The sequence below is a fragment of the Mixophyes fleayi genome, chromosome 3, assembly GCF_038048845.1.
Source record: "Mixophyes fleayi isolate aMixFle1 chromosome 3, aMixFle1.hap1, whole genome shotgun sequence".
In the NCBI taxonomy this organism is placed as follows: domain Eukaryota; kingdom Metazoa; phylum Chordata; class Amphibia; order Anura; family Limnodynastidae; genus Mixophyes; species Mixophyes fleayi.
In genome coordinates, this window is record NC_134404.1 from 256,587,211 (window position 1) to 256,612,707 (window position 25,497).

The window sequence follows — 25,497 nt, forward strand, 5'->3', positions numbered from 1 at the left end:
CCAACTTAAAAGAAGATTTCCACTTTAATTAACATCTGTATTAGAACACTCTCCCGTATAAGAGGGTTGTTTAAGACCCATTTAAATAGATGTTGACTAAACTATGCCCAATTTTGATTAAGTGTCACTTTCAAATATAGAACCACTAGTATCCAGAAATCAGAACTGAATTTTGGAACACAGAGGCACAGTAAATGCTTCTTGTGATGTGCTTTTTTTGGTAACTATTTCTTATCCAGTTCACATTATTTTAATAGTGTTGTTGAAACAAAGATAATTTTGTATCAGAATTATTCAGAAAAATTCATAAAGACCTTTTGCTTGCCAGTTTTTAAATAAGTAATTTAAGTATTAATATCCTTTAAGGGATATACCCAAGGATGTTCAGACTACATATCAACAGATTTTAAAAAGCATGCAACAATAAGGCATGAAACTACACAGACCCATTAAAAAATACCATTCCATTTCAGCCAAACATGAGTAGGATCTTGCAGTGCAAGAGTTTTATGAGCAGCTTAAGGCTATGTTACTATAACTATATTTTACTGGTATTTATACATTAATTATATTGTATGCCTGTGTGCACCAATAATTAGAATATTAATTTCCCACCTTGGACATAGGCGTATGTTATAAACATACAGTACAAAAAATATGAAATCTATATCATAATTTTTGCATGCCACAAAAGTTTATCTTACAGGCAAACTTTTCTTTATGCTATAATTCTCGCTGATAGTAATTTTCAATATTAATTTTAAGACTTTTACACATTAAAATGCTATTCAAAATTGTTAATTTATGTTGTGTATTAAGGGCAGATTGTATATTCACAAATAATTAAAAAAAAATGATTGCTTTTTGTACACAGAAATATTTGCATTGGAGATCGATCATTTAGGATGATAGAACATTATTTTTTCTTTAAGAGTTTATCAGAAACAGGCCCATAGTTTGCTACATCACAATGTATAGCTAGTCGTATATTATGATCTCAAAAACTTTTCGAAAAAAAGATAGGAGTATGCCGACCAGCTAGCTTATATACAGGGCCGCCAAGAGGAATTTCAGGCCCAGGGACAACTTATTGGGGCCCCTTCCATAGTTGTCAGGTTGGTGATGGAAGTCCCTCTGGCTGAGCAGTCATGCTTCACAAAAGCTGAAACCCAAAGTATACCTACCATTATCTTATAGTTTGAATGAAAGAATTACAGTAATAAGAAAATCATTTTTAGGAAAGGGGATGTGTGTATCATGCTGATATTAACATTAGCCTACAATACTATCTTTCTGCTGGAAAATAAATACAATCTAGATTATGTGAAAAGAAAAATAATGTGTATGTAGTGGATGTTCACAGAACATGTAAAGTTTCAATAATCTTGCCCGGTAAAAACGGTTAGTCAAACCCAGTTAGTATCCTTGTTGCAGGACAAAAGCAGAGAGTCAATATAAATTGTACACCAGTTGATAATAACATTGATAAAAAAAAAGTTCTTATTCCGAGATCTGCTAATCTATGACCAGTCAGGTGTTATTTGTAAAAACAAAAATTGGGTTGATGTGAACAAAAGACAAGGAAAATTGAATGAGTACTTTTGCTGCTTCTCAAAAATAACAAGTCAAGTGCTGAAAATATTACCTGGAATCTAACTGATCCCATAGTAGCCTGAATAGAAGATGAATAGCCAGCACAATAAACCAAGTACATTTTTGACACTTGGTCAACTTGGAGTGCTGTCGATTAATCCGCTATTCATAATGAAGATTCCCTAAATAAGGTGTTGGATGTCATTTAAAAAAAAACAAACAAAAAAACACTAGTTGATGCATGGAAATAACAATGATTGACAATCAAGTATCAAGCATCAGGTCACTCTGAAATTAAAAATCAGGTAGGCGCTGATAAGTAACAATAACTGCCAACCAGGTATCATCTCTGGTGTTTCTTACATTTGATGGTGTCCTAAAATACAGGAAATCTTAATCTATAATTGGAGTAGAGCATGTCCTAGATCAACTTTTAGTGTCAGTGTAAAAATAAAGCTATCAAGTATTTGCATCCTACATGAAAAAACAGCCAGTATTTTCCTTATGTGCAAAATAATAAACTCATTCACACCCCTTGCATTGCAACATGGTTTTGCCAAGGTTCAAAGTTACTAATTTTTTTTGTCTTCCTTTCCTTAATGAATCAGGCCAATTGTCTTTAATTAGGATATTTCCCTCCATATTATCTTGTCGGGGCAATATTCTTTTTTTGATTTTTTTCATGCATCTTTTCTTTTCCATTGTCTGAATGTAAGAAAGGTCAAAACATTTTCAAGGGATTAAAAACATGAAATGATCATTTGTACTGCAAGATGACGCAGATATGCAGATGAATTTTTCCCAGCATGTGTAATCGTGTACAGCTCTACATTTAACATGTGATTATACCCTTCAGTTATTCACCTTACTGCTGTGAAGTCTTACATATAGAGAGGACACAAAGTAAGACTCCTTTCACAGTGTTGGTTTAACATCAAGCAGGTATTTTTTTTTGTTCACTTCTTAATGCATTGGAAATGTTGTATAGTATTTTAAAATAATACAAAAAAAACATTCATTCTGCTTAAAAGTTTAAATGTATCAAATTAAACATTGGCCATAATTTAAAAAAAAAGAAAAAAGAAAAAAAAGATCCCACACGGATAATCTGTTATGTTCATAATCTGGAGGGTGAATCACATAAAAGGAAATACAGATGCAAATAATTATATCAGATTTACAGCTATGCTCATTATATTTCAAAATGTGTAGTATTTCGATACAGATGTAGACATACTGCCCAGGTTGTGATTGAACTTTTCACTTCTCCTCCCCTTCCCTCCCCCAAAAAAAAATCCAGACACGAATAGCTGCAGATTTCACAGTGATATCATATATTTCTCTGTGTGTGTGTGTGTATATATATATATATATATATATATATATATATATATATATATAGATATCACTGTGAAATCTGCAGCTATTTGCTCCTGTATTTTTTTTATTTATTTTTTTAAGAAGCACGGCTGCTCTGGGGTCAAGTTTACTACTGTTTGAATAACTAAGGGTCAATGCAGTAATATTGGTCACATCATTGATTTTAAAATATTTATGTGGCACTCTATTTTTAAACTTGGAGTATAATACTTTGAGTTATAAGTAGCAGATTAATAAGTGATGTTCCCCCCATATATTCAATTTATCCACACTATACCATTAACATTGCCCTCTTGTCTTCTTAGAAGCGAACACAATCAATGGTTGTACAATTTGGTATAGAGATGCTCTTAAAACCAAACCAATAACACTGCTGTTTCTGCAAATATTAACAAAACACAAAGTTTTTAGAAATAACTCAAATGCAGAATGTCTATGTAAAGATATTTATACAACCTTTAGTACCCACACAATTTTTAATGCATTCAAGTATTAAAATATTGTTTAGTTGCATTTTTTAGTTTGTGATTCTACAAACTGGGAAAAAAACAGGTCAATGAATCACATAGTTTACAGTTTTCAAAAAAATAATATTATTATAAATAAGGCAGTTTTTTCCATGTAATATTCTAACATCTATTGCACCAAACACAACAGAACAGAACCATCAATACAAGTCAAAAGCCACATTCCCACCATAATATGAAATGGCTCCCGTTCAACCATCAGCAATATTGCATTAAAAAAAACTAAATAGAATAAAACAGAGTGCCTCCACACAGGCAGTTATGTTTGTTTCCAGTTGAAATGCTTCAATGTTTTTATTTGCACTATTTATACTTTTAAAACGTTGCTGCACTATCCCGTGTTCAGAATGTAGTTGAAATGTTTGTGTCCCTGTCTGGGCTCACTTGAGGCGCTGAGTCACATTAGCCAAAGCAACTGCAAAGGCTTGGACTGCCGAAAAAGGATATTGAAAGTCCAAAATGTAGGCGTTGCCATCAATCCTTCCAAACTGCATTACCTGTTGAAGAAAACAAAACAATGACAATAGAAGTGCTTTAAATTATATGGATAAGATTTTGCACAAAAGACTGAATTTTTATTGCTACTGCGGAAGTTCTGTTGCTTTTCTCACTTAATGTATAGTCCCATTTCTTTGTGCAGAAGGTAGAGTAACTTTAATATCTTACAGTGTGAAAGGTCACGAACACAAGAATTCCAAATGAAAGAAACATAGTGAAAAAATATAAAATTGACCTGCCTCAGTTCAACTACAGAAAAAAATTACACATGGCTGAATAGTGTTTTGGGAGTTATTTAAACTTAGACCACAGATGATACAATGTGTAATAAAAAATAAAAATGTGAATAAATAATAATAAAATAAAAATCTTCAACCAGTCATTTCAATAGGAAGAATACAAGCATCGAAACCCCATGCTATAATGAAACTGAACCCCAGGCTGGTCAGTATGGGGCTGGGACTGTTGTCAGTGTGTGTAAAACACAGTGCACACCCCCCAGAGGCTGCCTTGCACTGAAAAGCACCGGGACTCTTCCCAACCCACCTGTGCGACGGGGCTGGGATAATTAACATCCTAATTGTAAAGCGCTACGGAATTTGCTGGCGCTATATAAATAAATGATGATGATGAACTAACAAGATTGTCATTTACAGTACGATGAACAAGGATCCCTACCCACATCTGATTGGCGGGCAGTGAAGGGGAGTCCTGGATTTTGATTTCACAGCAGTCAGTAGCATGTAGGTGGGTCTTTTTCAAGGTGTTTTGTTTGTTTCTGACTTTGACTAAAACAAATATGGCAGGCCTGTTTGTTTACTTTTCTCCTTTGCAATTCATTGCAGCCAAAACTCTGGGTAGCTTCTCTTTCTATTAAAGAAAGGTTACAAAGAAAACACACCTGGAATGTAGATAGGGTAGCCCATCCTATTACTGTGTCTTTTTTCTGTGTCAAAAATAGATAGGACAGGTTGTGTTGTTTTTTCTGTAGTGAAATGCTAACATTCTTCATAACTCCCAACAAAGCACCAGTGTCTGATGAAGAGGATATAGCTGGCTAATAGGTTGAACCACATAACTATCTTCTAGGGGTAGATCTGGCACAGATTTCCTGGACCTTGAAGGTTGGCACATGTGCGTCACCACATCATAAGTCACAGTGCACAAACATGGTTGACTAGGCTGTTTGCTGGCACAGAGCTACTCTAAGAATTCACTTGAATCTGCTGGACCCAGAACACGGATGGAGCCCGAGTCAGATCCCAAACAGCCAAGCACACTAGGTAAGCCCTAAGTTAGGGGTGCTTTATGATATCTATAGCATATCTTTAGTTAGATAGTAATTTCAGCTCTCTTCAGTATCTTTGTAGAGACTGAGGTGAGCAAAGACAGCAAAATGCCTAAAGTTTCTGTTATGGCCACCAGTGCTTCATAAACTTGTAGAACTAGCGGGAGAGGTCTTCACCTATAGCATTCGCCTTTCCCGTTGAGACTGGTTATACTCACAGGTACTCGGATGCCCCCAGGTCTTATACTTGTGTAGTACAAGTTTATGGTCACACAGCAGCACTCAGGAGTGGGAGGTAATACACAGAGTAGGGACAGGCCAGAGGTCTGCGGTCTGGAACAGAGATAGTAATGTCTGACTGGCCTAACAGAGCACAGGCAAAAACGTCAGATACAAGCAGGGTCAAGGCCACAGGCAATGATGCCAATCCGGGTAACAGGCAGAAGGTCAGGGCAACAAGCGATGGTTTAAGTCCAGGTAACAGGCAGACGGTCAGGTCAACAAGTGATGGTTCAAAGTCCAGGTAAAAGGCAGAAGGTCAGGGCAACTAGCAGGTATCAGGATCCAGGAAACAGGCAGAGGTCATACACAGAAGTCAATCAAAAGGTTTTCACCAAACACAGCACAGGAGCAGCTCAGCAAACTGGTAACAGAACGCTATAACCAGCAGGGATGCTAAGCCCTTCCTGCCTTAAATACTGAAGGGAGCCAATCAGGGCTTAACCCTGAAACTATCCCCAGGACCTGCCTAATTAATTAGCCCGCAGGCTGTTTCCTTTACTCGGCGCCCGCGTCCGGCTGTCAGCTTTGCCGATATGCGGCGCTGATTCAGAAATCGTCCCACCCGAAGGAGGATTATGGGGAGAGACACATATGTAGAAAACAGACAACACATGTTGAAAGCACTAATATTATGCAGAAAGGCATAGAATGTTTGCGTGAACCTTCGCTGGATTCTCAGCAAGGACAATGGTCTCAACAGCAGTGCCAGGAGAACTTTTAATTGCCTATGGAGCGTGCATACCTGATGCCCCTACCCAGGTTCGTTCCTCCAGGCCAAATCCCTTCAATTCCGCCATATGTTGAAAGGTACCTCTCTATCTTTGGACATCTAAAACTGTCTGGATTCTGTACTCCTCCTGTGATGATACGGCAGCTGGTGGCATATCCTGGGAGGAGTAGCTATTGATGATGAGTAGTTTTAGCAGTGAGATGTGTAACACATCGGGGGATCCGCAGGGAGTCTAGTAGTTGTAGCCTTAATGCCACAATATTGAAGACTTGGGTGATTTGGAAGGGTAAATATATTTACTAATGTAGATAACCGCACAAGTAGAGTCCACTATTTTCTAATTTTTGATATACATGTCCCTAATATTTTTTATCACTTTAATAAGGGGTGCTATCCCAGAACAATATCGAAATATTATATAAACAAAGAGAAAAAGAGAGTTCTGATACTGAAGGCACTATAATGTATGCCAATACATGGACCCTTTCCCACTTAATCTTTTCTTATGAATGTTAGTCATTAAAACCTTAGATTTCTAAGGTCCAATGTATATCAGGGGAAATTTCATGGATGATACTTAGAGGCGAATGTTACTTGCTGACATCCAGATATTGTCTCTGTGACCAACTTAGGCCCTTCCTTCTAATTTTATCAGTGGAGGATTTGGCCAGCCCAAATGTCCTGGAATTGTTTGTGTATATTGTCCATTGCTGGTACTTGCAATGTCGCGATGACTTGAAATTCAGGAAATCAGGGTGGTACCCATGGAGTAAAAAGAATGGTGTGGAGAATGTACTCGAGTGGTAGTGCAGGTTGTGTGCAAATTCTGACCACAAGAGAGAGTTCAGCCAGTCTTCCTGGCTGACTGAGATGTACATGCAAAGGAAGGTCTCGAGGTCCTGGTTCACCCTCTCTGTCTATTAGAGGTTAAGGGTGATGTGCCGATGAAAAGTTCAGGTGTATGCCTCTCTGTCTGCAGAAGGCTTTCCAGAAGTGCAATGTGAACCGGGTGCCCCTATCGGATGTTATGTCCCTGGTACAGCTGAGGAGTCAAACCTTCATTCGTGACATATTCCATGTCAATTCCGCGGCTAAAGGTATGCCACTGAAGTAAACAAAGAGGGCCACCTTAGTGAACTGCAACCCAGATGGTGTTGCATCATGTTGACAATTCAGTGATAAAATCCATGGATATACTTGGGATGGGAAGTGGATGCAGGGGCCCTTGGGGTTTCATCCTCAAATCTTGTGTTGGGCACATCTGTCACAGGGAGACATACATTCGGCCACCAATAAAATCTGTAAAGGAAGTGGGTAATTTTCTGGGTCTCGGGGTGTCCAGAAGATTGTAATGTGTGAGCTCAGCAAAGTAATCTTGGCAGTGACCCTGTAGAACAGAGATAGACAGCAAGTGTAGTGAAGTACACACACACACACACACACACACAGGATCCACTTGTGTGGAGACTAAGTACTTAGCTTCTATGAGAACTCTGACTAAAACCCTGCAGATGGAAATGCAGGTATGGCTGTGCTGCTGTCGGGGAGACTGGGTCCTGTTAAGGATTCTAATTGGCTGGGCAGTAATCAGTGGACTGCTAAGTGTTGGAGGCAGACCAGTTATGTCTTAAGACTGCTGGGGTCACCCACTAATCCTTATATGGGTAACCTCAGGAAACTTGGTCGGATGATTGGCGATTCCCTGCAGGTGACCTCAGTATTGGAGGTTAGTGATAAAACCTGAGAGAGGTGTTAGGTCATTGCTAGCCTGAAGCTGAGTCCAACTGGGTTTTGTCAAGGACTGTAATTGGGAAGGCCAGCAATTGATACTGACATTTCCTCATGTCTGAATTCCATCCTCATGTCCATAGGTAAAGAGGATTTTCTCACATCCATAGATTATTATTATTATTATCATTTATTTGTTAGTCGCCACAAGGTTTCCGCAGCGCCGTACATAATACAAACAGGAGACCATACAGGGTGACATAGTACAGAGCAATAAACACAAAGTACCAATACTTCAGAACTCCGGGCAGACATATGAGCGAAGATGGAGTAGAAGAACAGGTATGGAGACAGGAGAAGAGAGGGGCCCTGCTCATACGAGCTCACATCCTAAGGGAGGGTGGACAAACAGGCACAGGAGGTAGCCATTAAAGTAAGGGAGAGAAAGGCGGGGCTGGTGGAGAGAGGGGAGAACGAGAGAAGGATGTTTGCGAAGGTGCAACAAGGTAAGGGTTAAGTAGATTGTTGGTAGGCTTTGAGGAACAGGTGAGTTTTGAGTGCCCGTTTGAAGGAGCACAGACTGGGTGAGAGACGGATAGAGCGAGGGAGGTCGTTCCAGTGGAGGGGAGCAGCTCGGGAGAAGTCTTGGATTCTGGAGTGGGAAGAGGTTATCAGAGTGGAGGAGAGGCGACGGTCATTGGCCGAGCGCAGGGAGTGGGCAGGGGTGTGAATGGTGAGGAGGTTGGAGATATAGGGGGCAGTAGACTGGGAGAGGGCTTTGTAAGTGGTGGTGAGGAGCTTGAAAAGGATCCTTTAGGGGAAGGGGAGCCAGTGTAAGGCAAGGCAGAGAGGGGAGGCGGAGTAGGAGCGGTGTGAGAGAAAGATGAGTCGGGCAGCCGCATTGAGAACAGAGCGAAGGGGGGCGAGGTGGGAGAAGGGGAGGCCAGTAAGGAGAAGGTTGCAGTAGTCGAGGCGGGAGATGATGAGAGCGTGTATGATGGTTTTGGTGGCATCTTGTGAGAGGAAGGGCCGGATGCGGGCAATGTTACGCAGCTGGAAGCGGCAGGTTTTGGCTAGAGATTGGATGTGGGGGACAAAGGAGAGAGAGGAGTCTAGGGTGACACCCAGGCAACGGCCTGGTTGACAGAGGAGATGGTTAAATTATTAACCACGATAGAGAGGTTGTGGTGAGAGGGGAGCCTGTGGTGAGAGGGGAGCCTGGGTGGAGGGAAGACAATTAGTTCAGTTTTAGAGATATTAATTTTGAGAAAGCGCGAGGACATCCAGGAGGAGATGGCAGAGAGGCAGTCAGATACACGAGAGAGGAGAGTGGGAGAGAGATCAGGAGAAGATACGTAGAGCTGAATGTCGTCAGCATAGAGGTGATACTGAAGACCGTAGGAGGAGATGAGAGTCCCGAGTGAGGAAGTGTAGAGCGAGAATAGTAGGGGGCCGAGAACAGAGCCCTGGGGGACTCCAACCGGGAGAGGGGAGGGGGTGGAGGCAGAGCCAGATGTGGAGACAGAGAAGGTGCGGTTGGCGAGATAAGAGCAGAACCAGGCGTGGACAGAACCAGAGAGGCCAAGAGAGAGAAGAGTTTGCAGAAGGAGGGGGTGATCCACAGTGTCAAAGGCCGCAGAGAGGTCGAGGAGGATGAGTATGGAGAAGTGACCCCTGGATTTGGCTAAGAGGAGGTCGTTGGTGACTTTGGCCAGGGCGGTTTTGGTAGAGTGGAGGGGGCGGTAGCCAGACTGGAGAGGGTCGAGGAGGGAATTGTCTGAGAGGTAATTGGTGAGACGACAGCAGACTATCCGCTCAAGTAATTTGGAGGCATAGGGGAGAAGTGAGATGGGGCGATAGTTGGCGAGGGAGGTGGGGTCAAGATTGGGTTTTTTGAGGATAGGAGAGATGAGAGCATGTTTGAATGAGGAGGGTACAACACCTGAGGCGAGTGATATGTTGAGTAGGTGTGCAAGGTAGGAGCAGGTAGTAGGAGAGAGAGAGCGAAGGAGGTTAGAGGGGATGGGATCAAGCGGACAGGTGGAGGGTGGCGAGAGGAAAGAATAAGGGAGCGAACTTCATCGCCAGATGTGGGGTGGAAGGAGCACCAGAGTTGGGTGTTGGATGGGGGTGGAGCAATAAAGGCAGGGGGAGAGGGGGAGGAAGAAGAGATGTTAAGTCTGATGGCCTCAATTTTGGAAGAGAAAAAAGTGGAGAAGTCAGCAGCGGAGAGGGAAAGTGGGACTAGAGGAGGGGGGGGAGAAAGGAGGGAGTTGAAGGTTGCGAAGAGGCGGCGGGGATTAGAGGACTGAGAAGAGATGAGGGCTTTAAAGAAGGTTTGTTTAGCAAGGGAGAGGGCAGAGCAGAAAGAGGAGAGGATGAATTTGAAGTGAAGGAAGTCAGCGAGGGAGCGAGATTTCCGACAGAGGCGTTCGGCAGTGCGGGAGCACTTTTGAAGGAAGCGAGTGAGTTTGAAGTGCCACGGTTGAGGAATAAGGCGGCGGAGAGAGAGAGGAGAGTGGGAGAGAGAACAGCTCTACGTCGTCATAGATCTTCAGAAGGTCCATTTTCCTGTGGCAGTTCACCTCAGATTTTGACACAGACAAATCTGAATGTGCAACTTGTAGTGTCTACTGTTGCATATTATGGTTGGTTGATTAGAATAGCTATTTATTTATACTAATTAATATATTGTCTGGTCATCACTACATTACCATTGGCTTAAGACTTGTGCACATACTGCTACATATTTTACAGAAGAAAATTTGTAACATTATAAAAAAATACTTTCTTGTACTTTTCTGGGTAAAGCTGTACTCCTTTTCTAGGATTTTTTTTCCCATTCACCACAGATAGCTTCACTTATCTGTAATAAATTGTTCTTTAGAGTGCTTAATGGTGATTTTTTCAATCTTAAGCTGGGTACATACTACAGGTTTTTACTCGATTATCATGCCAATCACACAATAAACGACTGTTAGGCCCGATATTGCATTAGTGTGTACGCTCCCATGATCATGTTTTATCGTACCAAAGCACATCGTATCATTTCATTTGATTTTATAACGGACTAAAAATCTCTATAAACGATGTTGGGCAAAGTGTGAATGCACTCATGACCAGCAAAGTAGGCAGATTTCCATAGAGTTTACAGTCATGATCTTTTCAGCAGATGGTTATGACAGATAAAAGCACAGATCGGTGATCGGGACTTTCAGTCGTTGGTAAAATCATTAAAGATATTGCATTGGAAGAAATTTTCTGTAGTGTGCACCTAGTTTAACAGTACTTTGTTAAGAAGTGACACTTATCTCCTCAAGATAAACTTTCTCTTCCAGACATACCTTAACTCATGAACATCTAACTATTGTGCTTAAACTTTATGATGACAATGTAGGAAATTTACAAATGGCAAACTCTGCAGGGCAACTAAAGTTTTGGACATGCTGCATATCTCGATTTGATAAATGTCTATATATTTATTTAGGTTTGCAGAGAAAAATGGTGGCATTTGTAAAGGATTCTACCTCAGCAGTGTGAGCTGGGGTGATTAACAGAACTGAGATTTCTGAAATGGGGCAGTTGGGATCAATGGAATGAAACCCCAACCCTCCCTGCAGAAATCCCAGTAGAATAGATTGGGCATGGCCTTAAGACCAAGGCCCATTATGTATGTATGTAAAAAAAACTAAAAAAAAACCTTAAAAAAATATTACAATTTTAAAATAAAGTTTCATTTAATAAAAGAAACTCCCCAAAATCCTTTTCACCGCTTTATTAATAATAAAAATATAAACTATAAATTACCATCATCAAATAAACAAAAAGGACATTCCACAGTGCTCCCCTAATTTGCTGGTGGTAAAGGAGAGTTCCAGGTAATCCCAGCTTTGATCCCCCCTTCCCCATTTGGACTATGGCAGATCAAGACGAAAAATAGAAAAATAAGGAGGAAAAGAGTAATTTTTTTTCAGGAATAATACAATGTAGGCACATTCAAAATTTACTAAAGGCTTTAAGAAACCAACGTATTGTACTAGATACACCTTTTAAACTATAGTTTATATCTGTTAAATATGCAAGAACATTAATACTAAAGGTCAGCACTTCTATAGGAATAACTGTTAAGAGATACAAAGAATGAAAAACACTTGCTCATACCTGTCTACCTTCCAGCTCTATTTGGAAATTTTTAGCAGACTCCTGAGTCACCCGACCTCCAAAATCCAACTGGTAAACCTGTGTTGCCTCATTCCATAGAGGCTGCTTGTTGGCCATTACATAGACAAATCCTTGGCTTCCCAACCTGCCATCATCTTTATCATTTGCTTTCCGACACTTAAACTCATCCAAGTCACTAGCTGTCCTAAGATTCCTCTTGGTTTTCCATCCCTTTTTATTGCTCTGGCTTTGATTCATCAGTTCATCCCCACTAATGAAAAGCTCCGGTTCACTTTCTGAACTATCCTGAAACTCATTTGTCTTATTTAGCTTCTTGGATTTTAGTGGATCTTTTGGACTCTTCACCTTCTTCTTTTCTCTTCCAAGACGGGGGCTTGCAATCAGGGAATTAAAGTCACCCAAAGCCCTAGTTTCCTTTTTCACCTTGCCCTCAGTGATGGCCTGAACATTTCCTTCTTCTGCTCTGCTATCTAAACGCTTTCTATTTTTCTTAGCAACTTTGTCAGTTCTTTGAGGTACAGGGCTCTCTGTTAAGGATAGGACCTCCTGGAAATTATCAGCAGTTTCTACCATGACTTCTGTGCCCACATTACTTTGGAGCTCTGGCTGAGGGGGAGAAATGACCATTTTTTCTGGCAATAAATGAGGTTTTGGTGGTAGGGCAGAGTGTGAGCTCTGTGCTGGTGGGCATGCATTGTATGTATTCCAAGGATGCAGTGCTATTGCAGGAAGCTGCAAACCATTGCAATTACTATTTCCAGGATACATTGGTGGCAAGGGGCAACAAGGCAGGTTAGGTGGATATGCTGATTGTACTACTATGGTGGGCTCCTGTTGCACAAACTGTGGTGGAACTAAAGCTTCCTTCGGGGAGCAAGGTTTTTGTATTTGCTGAAGAGGAGGTGGAACATTATAACCACCATTATAAGGTATCCCAACTCCATAGTTTGCTTGGAATGTAAGAATAGGGCTGGTAGGTGACTTAGGAGAAATAAATGGCACTCGTGACATATCTAAATGTTGGCCCTGCCCAAGGATTAGGGGAGGAGGCCTGTGGGGAATTGGCATTGTGTTATGACCTGTTCTTTCCTGTGGAACCCACACATCTTCACTTACCATTGGGTCCCACTGGTATGGTGGGGGGCGTTTTATCGTAAGTCCTGCCTCAGCAAGATTTATATGCCTGACTGGTTTTTCTACTTGACAGTGAATGGAAACTGATTCATCTTCAGTAAAGGCAGAGTTTATATAATCTGTCCTGTCTCTGCAGCTTTCAGCAGGACTTAATAGATTATATGAGGACTGGGATGCTAAAGGAGCTGTGCTGGCAGAGTGAACTATAACAGTACTCTGCTGTGGACCACAAGCTGTGGTTAAATCGGGGCGCATATTTGCAGCACTCATGGTGCTAGTGCTGATATTGCCACTATGATTACTGATACTACTGCTCATTACTCCAGTGCTACTGCTGCATTGGCTACAAGTGTACAATGCTGTTGGTGTCCTTTGTTGGTACTGTCCAGTGACAACATTGCTTTTTGACTTGGGTGGAGGTTGTAGTGTTGCCCTCTGACTGTCCATCATTTGAGCCATTTTAAGAGCAGCTTCACGACTATTCCTCCGAAGAGTAGCATGGATGAGACTGCTGTCTATTCTTTGAGATGCACTTCTTCCTTGAGCAAGCTGTGCTGCAATCTCAGGGTATGGTGGTGGATCTCCTGGTGGTATGGAATATCGGGGAACAGTCAGTCTATTCAGTGTGGCACTGGTGCAAGGCTGCTTAATTTTCTTTTCTGTTGCAGAAACTCTTAATGTTGCAGAGCTACCTGGACCTGGAAGAGTATAGGTATTTTGAGTGCAGAGCATTCGTGTTCGTGGCCTGCACACTTCTTCAACATTGCCACTGCTATCAAAAGTTGTGATCCGCTCATATCCAAGTGGAGTTTGGTAGTTGCCACTTGTAAAAAGGGAAAAGTCTGCTTTCTTTAGGCAGAGATCCACAGGCGGTTGTGGGATTGGTGGTGGAGGAGCTGCTGAAGTTGGAGGAGCTGGGATAGTTCCTGGGTATGGAGGGGGAGGATTAAGTTTGTTCATCTGCATTTCTTGAACATTTTTGAAAACAACAGCATCTCCTTCTGTAAACTGAGGAATTGGACGTAAAGGTTTTGGCTTCTGAGAATGTTCATGGTCTCTGTCATTGTGGTCAACAGATATCTGTACTGCACTGGGTGGGTGGGGCAACGGAGGCTGGGGGGGCTGCAGCAAGCGGCCCATTTCAACACCACCAAATATCACTTGCCCTGGATTGGAGTAACGATTTGTTGCTGGAAAATGAACAGCATTTTCTACTGGATGATCTGGTGGTGCAGGAGCTACCATTTGATTGGCCAGCACATCTAGCTGTACATTCTGATTGGCTAGCAAAGACTGAACCAAGCCTATGCTTTGTGTTGGTGACATGGCTTGGGCAGAGCTATGAATGGGTGCAATGGGGATATTCACAGTGCAAGGTGGGTTGTTTTCAGGTGCCCCTGACGTTCCAGTTACTGCAAGAGGAAAAGGAAAATGGATAACTTATACGGTCTTCTTGTTAAGATAAACAATCAATTAATTACAACATGTTAATAAAAATATATTTTTTTTTATTTTTGAGCAGTGTATTAAGACTGTGGCAGGAGTCCATAATTAATTAAGTTTACATGCCACCTCATACATTATTCCCATCTCAAAAGTACCCTGTACCTAGAACTTTCAAATCAAGATTGTTTTAAGGAGACTATTACCAGTAATACATTTGTGTTGTCAATTCAAGTCAGGTTTTCACACTCACAATTACCACCAGTAGTTCATTTTATTCATTCATGTCTATTTCAGGACGATAAGGGACAGATTCAATTTAGTGCAAGGTGCCGCAGAATTTTCCGGCTATTACGGAAATCGCCACTTCATTTTCTGCGCACCTCTATGGGACACAAAGGAAAATGAGTGGCATTTTCTGTAAAATGAGATGTGTCTCCTGGGACACATTTTGTCACCTCACGTCTAGCTGCTTCTTGTCAGGCATAATTCCCATGTACAATTTATAAATACACCCCACAGAAAGGATCTCACCTTGTAAGTCATCTTCATCTTCACTGAAAACATTTGTATTAAATACTGGCAAATTAATATAGTCCATGGAAATTTTTCGCACTTCCGGAAGGTAGATAGTCATCTGTCTTGGCTGGAGGTGCAGCAAACTTGTTTTATAAATAACTATAACAGAAATGGTAAGAAAAAAAAGAAAAGATTTAAAAATTTGGGGACTAAATAGATACAACCCCAAGACAAGCCAAAAAGTATTGTTTCAATCATTCAAAAAATAATGAAGTACATTTCTGAGAGCGGAAAAAAAGAGTAATATATTTTTTATAAATGTTCCCATATGTAATCTTGATATTCACTAAGCTTACAACTTTTGTGTTACAATTTAGAAAAAATGGCTCAAGTACACCTGTCTGAGCTGTATTTACTGTGTAGGCAGGCTCGGAGTGACAGTCCATTAACAAGCTGATGTATGTACTGTGTTTCATATAGAGGTGCATTTGACGCATAATCTTTCTGCACTAGTTTAGAGAAGCCTCAGATCACCTGTTGTTGGAGGACACTGCTCCCCATAGTAGTGATGGGCAATCCCATAGATTGTAAGCTTGCGAGCAGGGCCTTCTCACCTCTTTGTCTGTTTTACCCAGTTTGTTTATTAGTTTATTATGTTTGTCCCCAATTGTAAAGCGCTACGGAATATGTTGGCGCTATATAAATAAATGATGATGATGATGGGTAACAGGCGACCCTCCAGGCTTTCACTTGCGGCTCCCAGTTCCTTCCTGGTTTATTGTCAGATTTATTACCTATAGCTGGTAGCAGTTGTTTAAAATGCTCGCTCATATTTTATAACAGATAGCAGTCTCTTTCCTTGATTAAATGTATTGTTTTAACTTATTACTGAGATTAAGGGAAATATGAGGCGCTTTTAAACGTTAGAGGGTCGCACCGTGTGGCCCCTGAAGTGTTTCAGGTTGCCCATGACTGATCTAGGGGATTTCACTCACCCTATGCTTTATAATGTGCTTAATAAGTAGTAAGACTCTGTGTATCTTGCAAAGCACTGAGTTACAGATCACTGACCTTCCAGGACACCACATCTCTCTTAGAAAGCAATGATCTCATGCATATTGCGCTCTTTGCAAACAAAAACAAACATTATAACAGCATTGCTTACTAAGTGAATAAGAAACAGTGTAAACAAGCCTCAACTCTCAATATGTAGCTTCCTGATTGCTCAGTTCCCTTTAAAATATCATGATATCATGACACATAAAGCCCTATGCTCCTGTCACAAACTGCCCTGAGAAAGAAACACAGACTGTCTGTCTTTCAACTGCATGAACCGAGCACAGTGTCAGTGCACTACACCTCTTAACCTGTAGGCTCTTTTGATCAGTGTCCTCTATACTTTCGGTTTTATGCAGGGCCGGATTAACGGAATGGAGGCCCCTGGGCTAATGGGGCCCCCATTCCCCCGTGAGGCCCTCCCCCGCATTATTAGCCTGGCCCCCCTGTTAGCCGCCCCTCCCCCCACCTCTAAGCGCTTACCTTCTCCACTCCTGTCACTGCAGTCCTCCTTCCGCGGCGCGCTGTAAGCTCCTTACTGAGGAGATCTCGTGACACTCTCGTGAGATCTCCTCACTAAGGAGATTACTGAGCGCCGGAGTAGGAGGACTGCAGTGACAGAGCTCAGCATTGATCGGGCCGGGGACGCCCCCGCCCCGATCAATACCTCTGCTGAACTCTGTCAAGGGCCCCCTGGATGCCCGAGGCCCCTGGGCTGTAGCCCAGTTAGACCTCGGGTTAATCCGGCCCTGGTTTTATGTCATTGTAAGCCATTTGTTACTATCATGATCCCCTCTTTATATGGTGCTGTGAAATATGTTGTCACGTAATAAATAAAATAATGCAGGAAATAAAGATTTACAAGAAGCCCTAAGAACTTACCTGCTCCAAGGTTAGCTGGTAAGAATGGCGCTAATCCTACAATTTTAAATTTGGTTCCCCATATATTGGATGTGACCTGAGCAAGGTAGTTATGCTGCAAATACAAAATCACAATACTGAAAATGCAGCAATCATCTTTGGGTTAGTTGTGTATAGTATTATTCATGAATATATGAATTAGTTTTGAATTCATAAAACAATTAAGTACAAATCATAGTTTTATTTTAATAATAGATGTCTATGTGAAAAAAGCTAATTTTTATTTCTAGAACATCTCACATTTATTTTCACTGTCTTGACACTTTTCAATGTACTGAAAAAAAACAAGTGTATATGTTAAGAGTAATTAGAAGATTGCTCTAAATGATTTTATCTTAGAAAGCCTGCCATTTTTTGCTCTGCTCTGTCAACCTACAGAATAAATGTAAAAATATGCTTCTTACCTAGAGAACTTGATGATGCGGTACCTTCCTATATGTCTTATGTAGTTTCTACACCTACTAAGCAGTGCTCTCCATTGGTCAAAGAAACTGCAGCTAATATCTTACCTAATTACCATCTCCCACATCCACCCTGTAGAATTGTCTGATGCAGTTGTTGTACATGGAGAATCTCACCTGGGTGATGTCTTCCAAGGGAAATTCTCTGCGAGTTAAGCTTGGTGACCCAATTGAAGGCTTCCTTATGGGTAATCGAGGGGACCTTGTAATCTCTTGTGCAGTCCGAGACAGCTTTGGAGATTTTCTTGCTTCTATGTTAATTCTATAGGTAGAATATTTATTAGGGGATGCAAAAAAATGCAAAAGAAAAAGCATGTACTTTAAGAGAAGTCACTAGGTGGATGTGCAATCAATGATTACACTCAGGACGATTATCATGGGAAGGAAACATAAGTGCAATCTTTCACTTCCCAGCAAATTGCACTAAACCTGGAGCTCTGTGAACGTTTACAGAACTAAATACACTTCACTTGGGCATTAGTTCTGTGACTGGATCACTATTAAATAACTTTTGGTATAAATTTATTTAAAGCAAATATATATTTTTTTTTTTATATAATTGCACATGCACTTATTTCTGATATTGTGTATATTGTGAGATAGGAAATCGTTATTTCTGAGATCAGGGTAAGAAATTTGTCTCTTGTTTAACGTTGCTATAGGATATGCCTATTTCTGATGTATATATCTGATACAATGAGCCTTTGTTTACAAATCCTCTTGTGTATTGTGATGTGGGAAACTAGCTTGTTTTTGTTGTTCTGTGTGAATATGTATTCCGAACGGTCTGATGAAAGGCCCCATGTTAATTAGATCTTAGGATGTGTGAAGGTCCAGCACGGAAGGCAGGAACTTTTAATTAAGACTGGCTCCTGGATTCTTTGCATCTGAAAACCAGGTGTAGGACATCACAGAGTTTCTAGAATTTCACATAAGTGTAAATATGACTAGCTTTCCAATGCATGTAAATCCATGTTTGTGTGAATAGAGTACATCCTGATTCTAAAAATAGACTGTGTCCAAATCTGTATAAATGCACTGACTTGTACACTGAAATGTATCATTCTGATGTTCCATCTGACCTGACCACTGATACCTTAAATCAGTGGAACTGTCTTTGTCAGGACACTTGAGCAATAAACATCACTCTGCTTCAGGACCCTTCTTCAATATTGCTGTAATCCTGTGACCTGCCGATTAGACCCTAAAATCTAATCCGTTCTCCAGCTGATTCTGATGTTTGGACCCAAGCTTTTCCAGTACCACCGCTCTGCCTGCTACCCATGCTGCTCTGATGAGTGTGATAGGCCAGGGAAGATCCATCCACAGCAACCTGGATCCATAGTAAGAGGTCCGGAGTTACCAGCCCAAGTGTACCAGCACAGGAGTACACTAGCAGTGACAGTTACCCAGAAGGAACGTGGTTCTGAGCGCCATAAAGGAGTTCAGTAGTGGAATCATTGTAAGCCCCTCCTACTGCGGCAAGAGGGCGTATTTGGGATAACAAAAGGTAACGGAGGCAAAGTAAACCCAGCCGGTTCCCAGCAACAACAGACAGGGTGGCATAGGCGGTCCATCCTGTCACAAGTACCTAACATAAAGGTTAATAAACTTAGGTTGTGTCCAGCATATGGACATTTTTAACTTTGCATTTAACAGTATGGACATTTTTTAAAAGCAGAAGGACTTCTGGGGCACCACCAGTTACACCAGCCCAAGCTACAGTAACCAGAGGCGCATCAAAGTAGTAGGGAACCGTACAACAAAGCACTTGTGTGTATTCACAAGATAACAAATGAAATGAGCAAAATACATGGGTCTAATGTAAGCACAGGGAGAAGGAGGCATGTACAATAATTTAATTCTGTAAATAAGGGGTATTGAAAATTACTATCAATGCTATACCAAGTTCATAAACATCAATATACTCTTTAGTATAAGGCTGTCTCAAAGACAAACCTTCAAGCTCATCAGCTGCCTCTAGCATTCCTAATTCCATTAAATCCTAAAGAAAGGGTATTGTTCTAATACAATAAAGTAGAAAACTTGCGATATAGCCCTAAATCTTACATCCAGGCTGTACTTATGAGCCGTTTTATTTAGGCAGAAAGTATTACACTAGGAAAGTGAGTTGTGAACTATAGATCAAGCATTTCAGTGTTAATAAAGAATAACAAAACACAATACAATTTATATCTTCAATCCTACTTTAAAAATTGCCTTCATCACAATTAAAAAATATACAAAAGGGCTGCTGTTGTTCGGGTGTCTTAGTTATGTTTCACAGCTCAAATTAACCCATGCTAGAGTTGACAACTACATATGGGTGGAAACTGAGGCAGACCTCTCGGGTTTGCTCTCACCCTACACGAGTCTCTGGATTGCTCACAAATGTAGGCTTTCTTTAAAACAACTACACCCAAACTCTGTTTTTCAGTTACTATTTAGGATTATTACACTAGAATGTACAACCTTTTCTGAAAACCTCCAAAATTTACTCTGATCTGGGATAATTCAGATTTTCCACATTGATTATTTCATTATATCATCTAAAAAAAATTAAATCCATAGCAAATATTGTGGGTACATCATCTATCCTGTAGGCAGTGTGTGGGGACATTCTCTAAAGGACTTCTCTCTACTGTCTATAAATTAGTTGACAACTTTGGGCTTTCTAACGGAGATAAACATGAATTGGCTTGGGAACAGGAACTAAGGGTGACTCTTGAAGTCTAAGAATGGCAAAAATCAGAAAAAAAAAGTCCTCCATATGTACGAAGACTAAAGAAAATGCCTTTAAAATATATTATAGGTGGTATCTTCCACTAGTCTACACACAAACCCAGATATTGGTTGGAGGGGTTGTGGGGAAAGAGTCACTCTATTTCTTGGCTCTGCCCTTGTATTGTCAAACTTTGGGAAACAGTGCACCATTTAATAAAAGACATCACTGATATTTCCCTCCCGCTGTGCCCTACCTACTGTCAGGATCTGCCTGCAGCCCTCTGCATTGCATGCTGCTTTGCATTGGCAGGTTCTGCCTCCAGGACTATAGCACTTTATATTTGTTTTCATTGTATATATTCTGGCAGTACCTCTGTTCACCAGAGGTGCTGCTGTTGTGCCTTTTTACTTTGCTATTGCTAGGGGTTAACCTGTGTCATTAATTATCTCCTGCACCTGGGTGTTCCCAATTTATAGCTGCCTCTCTGCCTCTCCTTTGATGGTCATTGTTGTTTTGTTGTCTCCTGTGCGCTTGAACTTCACATCATTACTCCGGATTCCTATTCATCAAACCATTCCTCCTGCATCTGCTGTATTCCTTGCAACCAGTATCCAGTCATCTCAGATATTCCTGTGTAGTTTCAGCATTATTTGTTTTGTACTATTTATCTGCATTTTGATCAATAAACACCTATATCCTTTATCACATCCTGTGCTCCATAGTGGTTACTTACTTGAAGCGTGACACCTACTTTCTCTTACACCGCCCAATTCCTGATATTCCCAAACATGCTTATTCCCTGATAAACTACACCCTAAACCTACAGGAATTTTGTCATTGCTTGTAACTAAAGAAATACTAATACTCTATCTTTGGCCTTGGTTGAGAATAAAGTATGGGATACCTACACATAGACTCTATTACAAGCATCCTAAATGATAAATATAATACATTTTCAATTTTCTGTACATATTATTGGATTCTACACATGTACCTTGAGCTAGATTTACCCCGTACTACTATGCCTTATTTCTCCCCCTGCCTACCATACTCCCCTTTCATTATTAAATGAATTGAATTACTCGTGAACATTTTTTTTTAATCTTCTTTTAATTTAATGTCCAAATGTCAAATTTCTTTTTCAAAGCTTTGTTCATCATTGTTTATGCGTTAATGTCCTGCAAAAACTCAAGAAGAATATACTTTTAAAAAAATGTGTACCTCAGCACATACTGTATTTGGATGCCTAATGTCTGACCCTAAAAATAGCATTTCTAAAACGCCACCACATTTTTTATAAGGTTTTTGACAAATGTTCTCTCAATATATTCGCATACTAATTTATACATTTTTATACTGTCTTTTAAATGTAATTCATTTAAATAATATTAATCTACCATACAGAGAAATGGCAGGTTTGCAGCAAAACTCATATGCAAGCTGAACTATCTTTTCATGTTTTCTCTAGGTGACATTTAACAAATAATTTACACCCAAAAAATTGCTTAGTTTGTATTGTAATTAAATGACAAATAATTAGAAATAATGACTTAAGACAGACCTAGGTAATTTGGGAGATTTGCTAGCTCTTGTAATCTTTGGAGATTTCTTAGCAGCCCAGTCATCACTCAATTCAATATCACTGGAGTCTGAGCAATTGCAGCTGTCTATAACTGTGGAAATCAATCCATTGCCGTAGATTTCGTCTGGGGAAAAAAAAGCAAAAGAGAGGATAAACTTATAGCTATATGTTACAGAAATAATAAGTAATATGTTGTAGTAGGCAATAAACTTTCATAGAGCAGGACATTATTGTGGCTCTTGTAATTAAGTATATGCAGATCTTTCAAAGCAATTATTGCCCACAAAAAAAATTAGATTTCATTTCCTTAATCTACATCAAGTAAATAATTTATTATCTCAGTGGTAACTATTTACTGTATTATTACTTACTCCTCACAGCCTTAACCATTATAGTTTTACACCTATGACTTCCCACAATACATCAGATTCCAAGACCATGCTGTAAGGCACTGACATTTGGCACAATGGCAAAAAATTCACATAACTGTATTAGCGTAACGCAGAATAGGTCACCTTTATTGAGGTTTGTAAAGGAGTGTGAGAAATGTGATTTTGCAGAGCGGACGCCATCTTGTACCTGACAGCTATTTTGTCCTTTTACAGTTTAAAGACAGCTAGTTTGTAGAAGTTATTCAATATCAGTTTGTTGTTTGCAAGGAGCTGTGCCCACTGCCTTGAATATAGCAGACAGGAGATAAACCACTAACCCTCCTTGGGAGAATTTCTGGGAGAATGTAGCAAGGTTTATGTAAAGAAAACATGCACAATAAGTGGTTAAGATAAAGATAGGACAGTTTGCTGAAGTGTGCAATTCTGAATTACCAGAGAGGTATAAGTATGTGAATTTGTAAACAGTAAAGTAGAGAATATTTTGGACACTCAGAACTCGCAGTGTGTTCTATTTCTCTCCAGCTGATGAGCTCATAAACTGTTAAACTGACACTGTAAACTACTAAACTGACAGGTGAAATGACTGATTGGATCCAACGTCATTGAAGGTCCCACTGAGACCTGCTGACCTGAGCCAAGGACAGACAGACATCAGAAGGTCACCCTGTACACTGGACTTTTACCCTGGTGAGTAGAGCTTTCTACTCGTTAGACTCCTCTGTTTAGAGCTGCCTCATGTCCATCTAAGGCAGTCATTCCCAACTCCAGTCCTCATGGACCTCTAACAGTGCATGTTTTCCATGTCTCTTTGGTGGAGCACAGGTGTATTCATTACTAACTGACACATTTTGCAAGATCCACAGGTGGTACTAATTATTTCACTTGTGACCTGGAAAACCTGCACTGTTAGGGGTCCCTGAGGACTGGAGTTGGGAAACAGTGGTCTAAGGTATCAGGGACGCAGGTCTGTAAGTCTCAGATTTATACAGTAATTACTAACCCTGTCTTGTCCTAGATGAAGTATGTCTGTGTGTATGAATGTTTCTGTATCTGTCAAATGATGTATAAAGGAAAAATTACTGAATAGGAATAAGATCAAAGACTGAACTTCTCGATTGCAACCAGAGGTTTGTCCTTGTCACTTGAGAATTGCGACCACTGGGTCGTGGGTAAAAGTGACGGTTAAAGCACACGGTAAAAGTGTGATAAAAAAAACGCCCACTGATTCTGGCCAGGGTCCTCTGCGGTGTCTCGTTGGAACCCATGTGAAGCGCCAGAGACCAGGGGGTTATCTGTGTTTTTCTTGTAAATCTTACAGATAGGAGTTGCTTTTTAACATCATAACCTCATGGATATTGAAATTGAGATTTGCATGAAAGCATTAGCTGAGTTCCTAGTTGTAATTGGGGTTCTGTACACATTTTGGAAAGCTTGCACGGGTATTGAAGGCATAAGGGACTTACTCTTTTAAGAGACCCATATGTTCCTTTATTCATGTAAATGGTGTAAATGCCTGCTGATTTTACAGAAAGAGAGTACCTTCTTAAATCCTGATTTAATAGCAGTCACAGATAGCAACCTTAGAGGGGGCATATACTATGAATATCACGTTTTACATGCACTCCCAGAACACAACTACAGAGAATTCACAGCTATAATAAGTTGTCACATTGAAAGAAAATATATTGACACACGTGTAGGAGAACAGTGAATTAGAAACCATCCCCAGAAATATATTTAAGAAGAGAGATTCTGCCACCTGCCAAAAGTTTAGAAAAATTCCAAAGACCTTCATCCCAGATACTGTCAAAGAAACTATTTTACACGAACATCCACTACTATGACAGACCACAGAAAACTAGACAAAAAAAAAGACAAGGGAAAGAAGATGGAGAGGCCCCAAAAATGATTGTCAGTACTGCAATTCAGCAGAGGATCAATTGTGTGTAATATGTGGTTCCCCATGGAGAGTATCCTGTAGACCCTCTTACACAACACAGTCACCCACAGGACTGAGGGCAGACTTTAGGACATATAAATACAATGCTGGGACTTGTAGTTCCACAGCTGTAGGCTGGAAGATATCAGTTAATTTTAATTTTTCTTCCTCTATAAGTGAGGGAGTGAGTTTTTCTTTTCTGTGTTCGTTTAAGGTAAAAAAAAGTCGTACATTTGTAAATGTAATGCCTGCATTGGTTAATTGTAAGCTTTTGAAAAAAAAAAATGTGAAACAAGTTTTAAAATCTTTGGTCTGTCACTGCACGAATCAGTGGATGGACAAGACTGGAAATAATGTACAGATAGTGTCAGGAGAAAACACTGACCTCCGGGTGGCTGGGGTCCAAGAAGTCATTTTCTGTATTTGAACAAAATAATTATATCTGTGGATTTGAAAAATAGATTTCTCTTTGAGTTAGAGAAGAAAGATGAGAGTGAGCTTTTACATGTAGATATTACAAGCGGTTTTAATTTGTGTGAAAATGGGGCTGATGCATGTTTTTCAGAAATCAGGGGGAGTTGTTATGCCCATAAAGAAATGATAGGAGATAAAATGCCGCCTGTGAGTGATACTTGTTCAAGCGACTATATTTATACTTTCGATACAGAAATCACAGAATTTGAAAATATGTGTGAATATTTGGTAAAAGGAGATTCTGCTGAGAAAATGATGAGTGATTTGCAGACACAATGCGAGGTGTCTAACGAGAGTACTCTGATTTGTGAGAGAGAGTGTTGCCGTTAAAATGGCTGAATGCCTGAAACCTTTTGAAAGGGCTGTGTGTGATGGAATGATTACAATCTAGGAAGAAACATTGGAACCTTTTGAGGGGGCTGTGCTAGGTGATAATGAGAAAGAAGTGACTTTGACCACTCGCCCAAGTCACGTCACTTTGACATTCCTCTGCTACACAGAGAAACATGTAAACAAGTGTCTTATTAGCAGCTGTTCACTGCACAAAAATGTTCACTGGTTATCTGATAATGGTGTACTGATACTGACAAGCATGTTACATGCAACAACACACAACTATTGAGGCATTGTTTAAGACCAGAAG

General features: G+C 40.3%; 1 protein-coding gene across 7 annotated transcripts in view; it reads right to left on the reverse strand.

Annotated features, from left to right (window-relative positions):
- Positions 1-3,405: 3,405 nt before the first annotated feature.
- Positions 3,406-25,497, reverse strand: part of TULP4 (TUB like protein 4) — a 248,047-nt gene continuing 225,955 nt past the window's right edge. For all 7 annotated transcript variants that reach the window (XM_075203474.1, XM_075203477.1, XM_075203476.1 and 4 more), the window contains 6 exons: positions 22,029-22,173; positions 17,860-18,004; positions 17,243-17,336; positions 15,320-15,463; positions 12,188-14,754; positions 3,406-3,997 (listed from right to left, as the gene is read on the reverse strand). In XM_075203474.1, the coding sequence (XP_075059575.1) occupies positions 3,881-3,997; positions 12,188-14,754; positions 15,320-15,463; positions 17,243-17,336; positions 17,860-18,004; positions 22,029-22,173 (3,212 nt within the window). In that variant the 3' untranslated portion in view covers positions 3,406-3,880. The remainder of the gene's footprint in view (positions 3,998-12,187; positions 14,755-15,319; positions 15,464-17,242; positions 17,337-17,859; positions 18,005-22,028; positions 22,174-25,497) is intronic.